The sequence below is a fragment of the Molossus molossus genome, unplaced genomic scaffold (genome assembly GCF_014108415.1).
Source record: "Molossus molossus isolate mMolMol1 unplaced genomic scaffold, mMolMol1.p scaffold_m16_p_18, whole genome shotgun sequence".
Lineage (NCBI taxonomy): Eukaryota > Metazoa > Chordata > Mammalia > Chiroptera > Molossidae > Molossus > Molossus molossus.
Genome location: NW_023425353.1, coordinates 65,689,021 through 65,701,290, shown reverse-complemented (window position 1 = coordinate 65,701,290; position 12,270 = coordinate 65,689,021). Strand labels below are relative to the sequence as shown.

Sequence of the window (12,270 nt, the reverse complement as noted above, 5' to 3'; positions counted from 1 at the left end):
CTCCGACTTCGTTTTTTCCGGGGCGGGGTGGTTCACCCCTGCAGTTATCTAGTGCCACACGGGTACATCCATGTCCCCTCCCCTGACGGGGTGGAGTCACGCCCCGGATTGGAACCCCGCATCTCGGGCTCCCCCAAGCGTCCAAGAGGCGAGAACACAGAGAAGGCCCCTGGTTCACGCCTTCGACTTCAGCTAAGTAGCGGTGCGCAGGCGCCGCAGCTGGGGGCCGGAGGAGCCTGGAACAGGCTTACTTCCTACTGGAGCCCCGCGCGAGAGCTTCTGAGAGCTGTAGGAGGCGTGGCCGCAGCGTCGATCCTATGGGGCACTGGGGGCGTGGCAAAGCCTATGAAAGGACCCAATGGAGCCGTGGGAGGCGGGGCCCGCCGGGCGTTGGGGGCCTATCAGGGCGCGGAGTGTTGCCAGACCGCCGGGGTTCAGCCGCCACGTGAGGACTCCCGCGGCGGCTGCAACGCGCACCGTAGGCAGCATGTCGGCAACAGCAGTGGCTCGAAAGCGGGGAAAACCGGCCCCGGGGGCCCGGGCCGGTGCGGGGGCCGGCAAGCGGCGGCGAAAGGTGAGCAGGGCGCTTTGCCACCGGGGATCAGATCTGCTACTGTCACCCCACCTGCACCCCCTCCATCCCCTTCTCAGCCCTTTCCCGGCCCTGCTCCCGGGACTCCTGTTGGAGTCAGCTTCGTCCCTCTCTCCCCGGCCAAATCCCGGAAGGCCGCCTTGCACCACCTTTCCCAGCCCCAGGATGCTCGAGACACCGGAAGGGGCCCTTGGTCAGCGCCAGAGTGGTCAGGACCCCTGACCAAAGAAAGGATCATGTAATTCCCAGGCCGATTCTGTCGGGGACAGGGGCAAGCCCAAGGGTGGCGGCAAGACGAATGAAGAGATCTCCAGCGACTCCGAGAGTGAGAGGTGAGCTCTTGTTTCACTTAGTGGAAGGGAACACTGAGGCCCATGGTGTGTGGAAGTCTCAATGAGTTCGGGCTGAGCTGGGCCTAGAACCCAGAACTCTGGCCCTTGACTCTCAGATCTTGGCTCTTTCCTCCAGTTTCTGATCCTGAGAAGTCATCTCCTTCCCTGCAGGGTCTCTGTTTGGGGATGACACCCTCCACCCCAGAGCTGGTGGGAGACCATTGAGACCTCCTTGGCTCTGGCAGGGAGCTGAGCACAGGCTGGACTGACTTGGAAGGGGAGAGAGATAAAAGAAATGCTGGCCAGTTTCTCGTTTCCTTTTCCCACAATTTCAGTATTACTGGTCTCCCTCCTGACTCAACAGAGGCCTGGGCTGGCTTCACTTTTGGGAGTACAAAGATGAGCAGGCAGGTGAAGACTGAATGTGTTGTAATGAAATGTGGCTTACAGCTATGTTTTGGGAACAGAATAGGGGACATTTAAATAGGGCCTGGAGCCCTGGCCGGTTTGGCTCAGCGGTTAGAGTGTCGGCCTGCGGTCCGAAGAGACCCGGGTTCGGTTCCCGCTAAGGGCACGTACCTTGGTTGCAGTTTGTCCCCAGCCCTGGTTGGGTCGTGTGGGTGGCAACCACTCGATGTGTCGCTTTCACGTCGATGTTTCTCTCTCTCTCTCTCCCCCTCCCTCTATCTGAACAAAATATCGAAAAATGTCCTCGGGTGAGGATAAATAAAATAAAATAAAATAAAATAAAATAAAATAAAATAAAATAAAATAAAATAGGGCCCCTGGAGAGATGAGCATTGAAGAATCAGAAAAGTCTAGGGTGAGCCCTGGCTGGTTTGGCTCAGCGGTTAGAGCATCGGCCTGCAGTCCAGAGAAACCCGGGTTCGATTTCCGCTAAGGGCACGTACCTCGGTTGCGGTTTGTCCCCGGCCCTGGTTGGGTCATGTGGGTGGCAGCCACTCGATGTGTCCCTTTCACGTTGATGTTTCTCTCTCTCTCTCTCTCTCTCTCTCTCTCTCTCTCTCTCTCTTTCTCTCTCCCTCTCTCTCCCTCCCACCTATCTGAACAAAATATCGAAAAATGTCCTCAGGTGAAGATGAAAAAACAAAATAAGTCTGGGGTGTAAGTGTGTCAGAATGGAAGAGGGTGGAAGGCTGGGTGGTGGCTACAGCTTGCAGAGGGCTTTGTTTTTTGTTTTGTTTTTATCCTCACCCGAGGATATTTTTTCATTTTTTGTTTAGATAGAGTGGGAGGGAGAGAGAGGAAGAGAGAGAGAGAAACATTGACGTGAAAGGGACACATCGAGTGGCTGCCACCTGCACAACCAACCAAGGCCAGGGACAAACTGCAACCGAGTACGCACCCTTAGTGGGAACCGAACCCGGGTCTCTCTGGACCTCAGGCTGACACTCTAACCACTGAGCCAAACTGGCCAGGGCTGCAGAGGGCTTTGAATACCTCCCTCATTCTGCAGGGTACAGGGGTGGGGCATGCGGCAGGGTTTCAGAGCAGGCTAGCAAGGTGTCAGGCCTGACCCTGTGGAATGGAAGTTCTCATACCAGGGAATCCTGGTGCCGGCCTTAAGAGTTGCCTTTGGAAATTCTGCTTCTAAAGTGGAATGTGTGTTGTCTTTAACCCACTCACAGAAATATTTACTATACTTTTCTTAGTCTTCAGGTTACTGTGGGTGGGTATGTGCTAAGCACTTTGAAATGTTTTTAAAACGTGTCGTGAAATGTATTAGATACAACAGTGCTAATGAAATGCATTTGTACTGTAGAGAGTGATGAGGAAATGATGAACCTCTCTGCACCCACCACTTAAGAACTAGACTATTTGCAGAAAATTAGAAGCCCCGACTGTCATTTCTGACTTGAATTAGTAATTTTCTTTGGTTTTCTTCCTTTTTCCTCTTTTTATTTTTCTCATTCAGCTGTAATTCACATGCAGTGACATTCACCTTGCTCAGTGTACGCTCTGTAGGCTCTGATAGAGGCAAACCACTGTGAAGATGTAGAAGGCTTTCATCACCCTCCAAAACCCCCCCGCTCCTCTGTGGTCAGCTCTCCCCCACCCCCAGCCCCTCCCCTAGGGTTTTGCCTTTTCCAGAATGGCATATGGGTGGAATCATACAGTGTATACTCCCCTTGATTTTCTTTAGAGTTTTGTCTGCTGTGTGTGAACCCGTAAACAAGAGATTGATTAGCTTGGGTGAACTGAGTAAAAGTTCTGACCTTGGCTTTGTATAGGAAGGGCAGCGCCAGTCCTGTTGGCCGAAGGTACTAAATGGTCTCTGGAGCATGGTCTGGCCTTGAGAGTGACCAGGGTCCTTTCTGGGGAAGTCATGGGCAAGGTCATGAGTGAGTCCTGGGAACCAGTTGGGATATCTGACAGGGACAAGGTATCTGCAAGGGTGTGATCAGGGAGAATGGGCGGCCCGGGGTTTTCTGCTTCTGAGTTCCTCTGACCTTTCTCCAGCTCCCAGGAGCAAGTCAAAGGAGGACTTGACTTGAGTGAAGTCCAGGGACTGGGGCATGCAGGGGGAAAGCAGGGACTTCACCAGCACAAGGTCAAGCCAAGAGGGTGAAGCTTCACTGGAACCCCATCTTCAGGGTAGAGGGCAGTGCAGGGACAGCGAGGTGATGGCAGGCAGGTTGGGTCCTCACATTGGATCTGGGCTGGCTGCTCCCCCACATCTGAGGACGGTCGGTGGTGGTTCTGGGAGCTACCTTTTCTGCTTTTCATGTTGGGTCTCCTGTTTCCTGTCTCCCATGCTGACCTCATTCTTTATTTACCCTTCTGTTCGTGAGCACATTCTCCGTCCTTAAAAGTAGGAGAAAGGACCAGTCCTGTGGCACTTTGGACATCTGACAATACTTTCACTTGTCACTGGTGGTGTACTCGTGGAATTCCGGGGGCTAGCATTTTCTTCATGTGTCTTCCTGCTGTCGGAGCTGCTGTGGCGATGTCTGAAGCCGTTTTGGTTCCTGACCTTTGTACGTGACCTGATTTTACTCAGGAACCTGCAGAGCCTTCTCTGTCCCTTCAGAGTTGAGAGATTTCACAGTGATCTCTCTGGGTTTGGGTCTGTTTTCATGCTTCTGTTAGGCACTGGGTGGGCCCTCTGGTAAGTCACCTCTTCAGGTTTCTGCTTGCGTAAGCGTTGGCCATGCCGGCTGGCAGGGGGTAGGGGCGGCAGCTGGCAGGGGGAGCAGCCAGGAGGCATGGTCCTAGTGGCCAGAGGAGCAGGGGGAGCCCCCTCAAACCTAGCCCCCACCTCCAGCCTAGCTCCCGGAAGGACAGTGGAAGAGGAGCAGGAGGAGCTGGAGGAGACCGCACAGGAGAAGAAGCTGCGCTTGGCCAAGCTGTACCTTGAGCAGCTCAGGCAGCAAGGTGAGGGGCGGGGCCTGGGCCCAAGCCTGCCTGCTGCAGCCCCTGTCACCTGATGGGTGACTGACGCAGGCACCCAGTGGGCTGCCCGGGCTGGGGTGCCGGCTGCCCTGTGGGAGGGTGGCCGGAGCTCTAATGGGCTTCCTGGGATGGGCCAGACCTCCAGGGGACTTTAGACAGATCTGAGAAGTAAGGCAGGTGGGCAGGAGCAGACATCTGCGCTCCTCCCCTTTGCCCGAGGCAGCCTGGCTTCCTGCAGGACACAGCCCAGCTGTTGGGCCCAGGTGGTGGGGAGGGAGCAGGAGGGGAAAGGCAAAGCGGCGTCTGTTCCTGGGCTCACTGGGTCGGGTCTGCCCTCCACAGAAGAGGAGAAGGCTGAGGCCCGCGAGTTTGAGGAGGACCAGGTGGCAGGGCGCCTGAAGGAGGAGGTGGTGAGTGTGCCGTCGGGGTGCGGTGGGAGGAGGGGTGGGTCTGGCTCGTGGGGCCTCACTCCTGTGTCCCTGCAGCTCGAGCAGAGGGGCAAGCTGCAGAAGTCGGTGGCGAAGGAGGTGAGTGGGCAGGCACTTCAGTGTCAGACTGGAGGGACTTGGGGGTCCACCTGGGTTGGTGGGCAAATGGCCCACTGGGGACTCAGGCTGCGGGGATCTTTGCTTGGGAACATGGTGGGCACTTGGACAGACAGGATCAGGTCGGGGTCTGGTCCCCTTATAGCCCTGGGTCTGGTCTCCTGGGCAGGGAGGTGAAGGGGTGGTGTGCGCGTGCGCGTGTGGGTAGGGTGCTGCCTGCCCCCGTTGTGGTGACCCAGCCCTGCCTGCCCAGATCCAGGCCCCAGCCCCGGCCGACATTCGAGTCTTACGGGGCCACCAGCTCTCCGTCACATGTTTGGTTATCACCCCTGACGACTTGGCCATCTTCTCTGCTGCCAAGGACTGCACCATTATTAAGTGTGAGTGGGTGCCTGGGTGGGGTGCAGCCCCCAGGAGCCATCTGGGAGGGCTGGTCTAGGAGGAAGGATGAATCGGGGCAAACAGGCCTGATGGGCAGGTTTGCTCCCAAATAAGTGTTTCTGGGTGACAGTAGAAGCTTCTGCCCAGGAGTGGGGTTTGTGCGCCCTGTCACTGTCACTGGAAACGAGTGAGCTGAGGCAGGATGACGATTTAATGGGGGTCCACACTGCTGGTCGGCAGCTGGACTAGAAGACCCCAGGGGCTCTGCACAGTCCTGGGACTGAATTCCTGGTCCTCCTGGGTTCCCAGCCTCTTCCGTCCACAGTAGAAACAGGAAGAACTTGAACCATCAGTCCCAAAACACTTTCCTCTTCCTTCTCTTCTGGGCTTCAAGGCTGCCCCTTAGGGTTACGGTCCCCACTTGACAGATGACACTGAAGTGACCTGTCCAGGGCCTCACAGTGGCCGAGCCAGATTTGACCTGGTGCCAGGACTCCCCAGGCCCCGTGCTGCCCTGGAGGGGTTGTCAGCCAGTCCTGCCCCCATCCCACTAGCCTCTCTCTTCCCCGGTGTCAGGGAGCGTGGAGAGTGGACGGAAGCTTCACGTGATCCCGCGAGCCAAGAAGGGCGCCGAGGGGCAGCCCCCCGGCCACAGCAGCCACATCCTCTGCATGGCCATCTCTTCCGATGGCAAGTACCTGGTAAGGCAGGGTTGGCTTGGGGGTGGGTGAGAGGTCTGGGCACCCAGTGGGTGCCTGTGGCCATTGTCCTCCTCCCCACAGGCCTCGGGGGACCGCAGCAAGCTCATTCTCATTTGGGAGGCGCAGAGCTGCAAGCACCTGTACACCTTCACGGGACACCGGGACGCCGTGTCGGTGAGGAGCTGGCCTCCTTGGGCGGACACGGACTGAGCACCTGAGTGGTCCGGGCTTGGTGCTGGGCCCGGGGAAAGGGGTGTATGAGGTCCTCGGGGCACCTGCACTTTGGCATAGTGAGTGGCATTGTCAGAGTCATGAATGGGGTCAAGGGAAAGGAGACATCAGGGGACATCTGAGCTTGCCCGGGGAGCGGGGAGCCCTCTGAGCCGCCTGCAGCTGCTTGAGGCCAGGTGAGGGCAGGTGAGTGGGCCCCTGGCTTGGTAGGCTGCCCAGAAGTGGCCCACAGCGCCCTGGGGGAGCTCCCGTGCCGTGGGACTAGCTTCTCAGGGAGTCCTCTCTGGGCCTGACCTCTGTGCCGGCTGCTGCAGTCCAGGCCCCTTGCCCTCTGCACCCCAGGGGCTGGCGTTCCGCAGAGGCACCCACCAGCTCTGCAGCACATCCCACGACCGCTCTGTGAAGGTGTGGAACGTGGCGGAGAACTCCTACGTGGAGACCCTGTGAGTGTGCGTGGGGAGGGGTATGCAGGCGTGTGGGTGAGTTCACAGGTGACCACCCCCGTCCCCCTCCAGCTTCGGGCACCAGGACGCTGTGGCCGCACTGGACGCTCTGAGCAGGGAGCGCTGTGTGACAGCGGGCGGCCGGGACGGGACCGTGCGTGTGTGGAAGATCCCCGAGGAGTCGCAGCTCGTCTTCTACGGCCACCAGTAAGGCAGCGCCCAGCGAGGGGTGGCGTGGGCACTCCGTGAGCAGGGTTGGATTGGGCCAAGCCCCTCGCCGCTCCTTCCTCCAGGGGCTCCATCGACAGCATCCAGCTCATCAATGAGGAGCACATGGTGTCGGGCGCAGACGACGGGTAAGAGCGGCCTTTCGGGCGTCGGCCACCTCTGCCCTGCTCCCGGACTCCCTCGCGAGCCCCTGCTCGGAGCAGCTCTAACCACCGCACAGCCGAGGCACTGAGGGAGAGCACACGTGGCCTGGTCCATGTCCCACGGCCGATGTGCACTCGGGCCCTTCCACCGAGGGGCCTTTCCGCCTGCCCCTGGCCCCTCACTGCCTGCTCCCTGTCCCCAGCTCTGTGGCCTTGTGGGGCCTCTCCAAGAAAAGGCCACTTGCCCTGCAGCGTGAGGCCCATGGGCTACGGGGGGAACCGGGTCTGGAGCAGCCCTTCTGGGTGTCGTCAGTCGCAGCCTTGCTCAACACAGACCTCGTGGCCACAGGTGAGCCCCCGTGTGGCAGAGGAGGGGCCCCAGGTGCCTGGTGCGGGTGCCGACCTCTCCCTGTCCCTCCAGGCTCCCACAGCTCCTGCGTGCGGCTCTGGCAGTGCGGGGAGGGCTTCCGGCGGCTCGACCCTCTCTGTGACATCCCTCTGGTGAGTGGGACTTGAGTGCCCAGCCGTCTTGGCCACACTCCCAAGGTCCCTTAACTGTTGTTTTCTGCCAGAAGGGAACCTCCTCAGAGCAGGGCTGTCTGTGACTTCTCTTTATAGTCCAGCTCCTAGCGTGAGGCCTGGCAGGAACCCGCCCTCCTACCCGTCCCTCTCCCCTCCACTGCTCTTCCTGCCTTGGTGCCGGGGTGCAGGGCCGGGAGCGGCATGGCCAGGGTGTGGAGGGCCTGGCCTGTGGTTGGTTCTGCACGCCGGTGCCGGGTGGATGCTAAGCTAGGGCGGGCCGACTTGGGTGACCTCAGGAAGAGTGGCGGGTCTGTCAGTGACATCTGGTGACAGTGCAGAGCTCGGCTCAGTGGTTGTGCTCCTGGGGGTGTCCAGGCCCTGGGCCACACTGACATACCTGGTGTACATCGTCACCTCGATCCTCACAAAACTACCGCGAGGCTGGTGCTGCGTCCCTGTCACCCCTACGGGAACGGGCTGGCCCAGGAGGCAGGAGGTGGAGTGGGCATTGAAGGCAGGTCTGCTCGAGCCAAGCCCCCGTCAAGATGCCCAGGCTGTGGTGGGGGGTCTGTGCTCACCCTGCTGTGTCACCACACCCTCCTCGCAGGTGGGCTTTATCAACAGCCTCAAGTTCTCCAGCGCTGGGGACTTCCTGGTGGCCGGGGTGGGGCAGGAGCACAGGTAAGAGGCACCCCCAAGGGTGAGGGTGGGGGAAGGTGGCACAGGGCACCCGCCTGTCCTGGCTTCTCCCTCCCTCCTGCTGCAGGCTGGGCCGGTGGTGGCGGATCAGAGAGGCTCGGAACTCCGTCTGCATCATCCCCCTCCGGAGGGCGCCCAGGCCCACCGCCGCAGGCTCCTGACCTCGCAGCCCTTTATTTAAGTCCTTCCCAGACCACCCCGCCTCCTTGTATTAAAAGTCTCCTCTTTCAGGCCTCGTCTTCTGCAGTTCCTGGGGGAGTGAGGGAGGGAGGACGGCAGGGACTGGGGTGGAAAAGGCTTGGGAGGGCCCAGCCGCAACAGAACGTGTTCTGCTCCTCTGCGGGCCTGAGGGCTTCGTCCTCTCCCTGGGAACTTGAGGACGGAGCCAGCTGCTCCGGGTGCCCCTCTGTGGCCTCCTTCCCCAGCTCCCTGCCCTCCGCTCGGACCACCGTGGCAGTGCGGCTCTGGGACCTGGCCTAGGGCCAGCGCCACAGGACAGAAAAAACGGGCAAAGGGGAAAGGAAATAAAAACATGTTTTCTGTGGTCTCTGGCTTGAGGAAGTGTCTTTTTGTCTGAGCCTCTGGGAGAAAGAGGGGCTCCCTCGGGCTGCGTGCTGTCACACTTGGGTCGTCGTGCCTTTTGGGCTGCCCTCCACTTCCACCCGGGGACTGGCACCGGTTGTCCTCAAGTTCGGAGTTTCTTTCCAACCCATCACTGTTCTTGGCTTTTAGACTCCACTCACTTTTTATTTATTTATTTATTTATTTTTATCCTCACCCGAGGACATTTTTCGATATTTTGTTCAGATAGAGTGGGAGGGAGAGAAACATCGACATGAAAGCGACACATCGAGTGGTTGCCACCCGCACGACCAACCAGGGCCGGGGACAAACTGCAACCGAGGTACGTGCCCTTAGCGGGAACCGAACCCGGGTCTCTCAGGACCGCAGGTCGACGCTCTAACCGCTGAGCCAAACCGGCCAGGGCCTCCTGTTGCTTTTTATATGCGGTGTTTGGTGGCTGTCACTGGGAGGGACTGGCTGGGGTACGCCTGCTCCGTCCTGCTAGTATCAGAGTCAATAGTATTTTTCAAAATATGTTTTTATTTTATTTTTATTGAGAGAGGACGGGAGAGAGAAACATTTATGTGAGAGAAACATCAATCGGCTGCCTCCTGCACGCCCCCTACTGGGGATTGAGCTCGAAACCCTGGCATGTGCCCTGCCCGGGAATCGAACCCGGACCTCTCAGTCCATGGGGCGACGCTCAACCACTGAACCACACTGGCCGGGCAGATTCAATAGTATTTTAAAGAAATTTTATTTATTTTTTATCCTCATCTGAGGACATTTTTCCATTTTTTTTTTTGTTTAGATAGAGTGGGAGGGAGAGAGAGGAAGAGAGAGAGAGAAACATCGACATGAAAGGGACACATCGAATGGCCACCTCCCGCACAACCCAACCAGTGCCGGGGAAAACAACCGAGGCACATGCCCTTAGTGGGAACCGAACCCAGGTATCTCTGGACCGCAGGCCGACGTTCTAACCGCTGAGCCAAACCAGCCAGGGCTATTTTAAAAGAAATTTTAAAAGCTGGCCCTTTCTATTGACCTTCACATTTAGTACTGGGGCTTCTACTACCTGCTGATCCGGGCTTCCACTTGGAATCTTTGTTTTAGCATTTCTTGTGTGAATCTACGTGTGATAACCTATCTCAACTCCTGTTTTTCTTTCTTTTTTTCAAATGCCTTTATTTCAACTTCATCTAAAAAAAAATCAAGGGCCCTGGCCGGTTTGGCTCAGCGGTTAGAGCGTCGGCCTGCGGTCCGGAGAGACCCGGGTTCAGTTCCCGCTAAGGGCACGTACCTTGGTTGCAGTTTGTCCCCGGCCCTGGTTGGGTCGTGTGGGTGGCAACCACTCGATGTGTTGCTTTCACGTCGATGTTTCTCTCTCTCTCTCTCCCTCTCACTCTATCTGAACAAAATATCGAAAAATGTCCTTGGGTGAGGATAAAAAAAAAAAAATCAAGGTATAATTTGAAGAAATCTTAAATGGGTAGTTTTGACAAATGGGTATATCCCATAATCTACACCTCATCAAAATGTAGAACATTTGCCTCTCTCCAGAAAGTTCCTTTGGGCCTCTTTCTAATGAATCTCAACTCCCAGACGCAAGCACTGTTTGATTTCTATCACCAGATACTGGTTTTGCACGTTGTAAAATTCATATGAATGGAATTAAACAGTATGTTCCGTTTTGTGTTTGGCTTTCTGTGCTCAACATGATGTCTATAAAATATGTCCATGTCACACTTTCAACACAAAACACTGATTATAAACTAATTGAAAAAAAGATATATCCATGTCGTTGCTCATATCATTAATTAGTTCTTTGCTTTTTATTGTTTAATAGTATGTCATTTTATGAGTATACTCAAACTTTATCTTTTCTTCTGTTTATCGACATTTGACTTGCTTCCAGTGTTTGGCTATTATGCTTGTAATGCTGCCAGCATTGTAAGTTCCTGTGCAAGCCTTTGAACAGTTTCCTTTCTCCTGAGTAGATGCCTAGGAGTGGGATGGCCAAGTCTTGGAGCAGGTGCAGGCGTGCTTGATGTTATCAGAAACAGCCCCACCGATTTCTAGATTGGTTGTTTCATCTTGCCAATGTTTGGTTCTCTTTTTCCCCTTTATGTTCCAGCCATCTTTAATGGATATTTTGTGGTATCCCACTGTGGTTTAAATTTTGCCTTTTCCTAATAAGTAACGATGTTGAGCAACTGTCCCTGTTTAGTGGCCATTTGTAGATTTTTTAATAAAGTATTGGTTTAAACTTTCAACCATTTTTATTGGGCTTCCTGTCTATATTAAGTTGTAGAACATCTTGTATTCTGGATATGAGTCCTTTGTCAGTTATATATGTTGAAAATGTTCTTTTCCTAGGCCCGTGACTCTAAAAAGTGCTGTCTTTTGATGAGCAGACAGTTTTAGTTTGGATGAAGTCCAATCTATCAATATTTTATACTTCGTGCTTTCTCTATCCTGTCTAAGAAATCTTTGTCGATGCAAAGGTCACAAAGTAATTCTAGCCGGGCTGGTGTGGCTCAGTGGTTGAGCGTTGACCCATGCGCCAGGAGGTCGCCGGTTCGATTCCCGGTCAGGGCACATGCCCAGGTCATAGGACAAATTCCCAGTGCGGGGCATGCAGGAGGCGGCCAGTCGATGTTTTCTCTTATCTATGTTTCTATCTCTCCCTCTCCCTCTAAAATCAACAAAGAAGAAAAAATAAAATAAAAAGCAATTCTCATAGGCTTTCTTCTATAAGCCTTACAGTTTTAGCTTTAGTTTTGGTTTTGGCCTGTGATAGATCTTGAGTTAATGTTTTTCTGTCTATGATTTAGAGAAGACTCAAGCTTTTTTCCCATCGAAAAATGCACTTCCTCTCTGCATGGAATTATTTTGATACATTAAAAAATCAATAGATTGTGTAAATGTAAGTCTATTTCTGGCTTCTCTATTCTGTTTCATTGATCTGTTTGCCTCTTCTTACACTAAAACCATGTTGCCTTGATTACTGTAATTTTATAGTTTTTTCTTTAAAACAAAATTTTTTAAAAAATCTTCATCCTAGTATATTTTTTCATTTATCGTCAGATAGAGTGGTGGGGGTGGGGGAAGAGAGAGAGAGAAACACATCGATGTGAGAGAGACACATCGACTGGTTGCCACCCACATGACCCCCAACCAAGGCCTGGGACGAACTGCAACTGAGGCGCATGCCCTTAGCGGGAACCGAACTCGGGACTCTGTGGGCCTATACTCTAACTGCTGAGCCAAAGCGGCCGGGGCTCCCAACTGTTTATTGATGTATAGAAATTGATTTTTGTTTATTGCCCTGTGTTTTTCAACTTTGGGGGTGCTTTTTATTTTTATTTAAAACAGCTTTATTGGGATATTCACATTCCATACAGTTCACCTATTTAAAGTGTACAGTTCAGTGTTTTTTGTATATCCACAGATATGTACACACGACACATAG

General features: G+C 54.8%; 1 protein-coding gene across 1 annotated transcript; it reads left to right on the top strand.

Annotated features, from left to right (window-relative positions):
* Positions 1-477: 477 nt before the first annotated feature.
* On the top strand, positions 478-8,747 carry RRP9 (ribosomal RNA processing 9, U3 small nucleolar RNA binding protein). Its single transcript, XM_036267040.1, has 15 exons — positions 478-574; positions 842-924; positions 4,211-4,320; positions 4,681-4,748; positions 4,824-4,865; positions 5,137-5,263; positions 5,841-5,965; positions 6,047-6,139; positions 6,539-6,639; positions 6,712-6,846; positions 6,933-6,995; positions 7,214-7,359; positions 7,432-7,511; positions 8,140-8,213; positions 8,299-8,747. The coding sequence occupies exons 1-15, from the start codon at positions 488-490 to the stop codon at positions 8,390-8,392; spliced, it is 1,428 nt and encodes a 475-aa protein (XP_036122933.1). The 5' UTR covers positions 478-487; the 3' UTR covers positions 8,393-8,747.
* The last annotated feature ends 3,523 nt before the right edge of the window (positions 8,748-12,270 follow it).

Bases quoted from the DNA above. Each gene is read 5' to 3' on its own strand.
- RRP9 (XM_036267040.1), top strand. From the start codon at position 488: ATGTCGGCAACAGCAGTGGCTCGAAAGCGGGGAAAACCGGCCCCGGGG. The intron at 4,749-4,823 runs GTGAGTGTGCCG...GTGTCCCTGCAG, and splicing joins GGCGCCTGAAGGAGGAGGTG to CTCGAGCAGAGGGGCAAGCT. The intron at 5,966-6,046 runs GTAAGGCAGGGT...TCCTCCCCACAG, and splicing joins CTTCCGATGGCAAGTACCTG to GCCTCGGGGGACCGCAGCAA.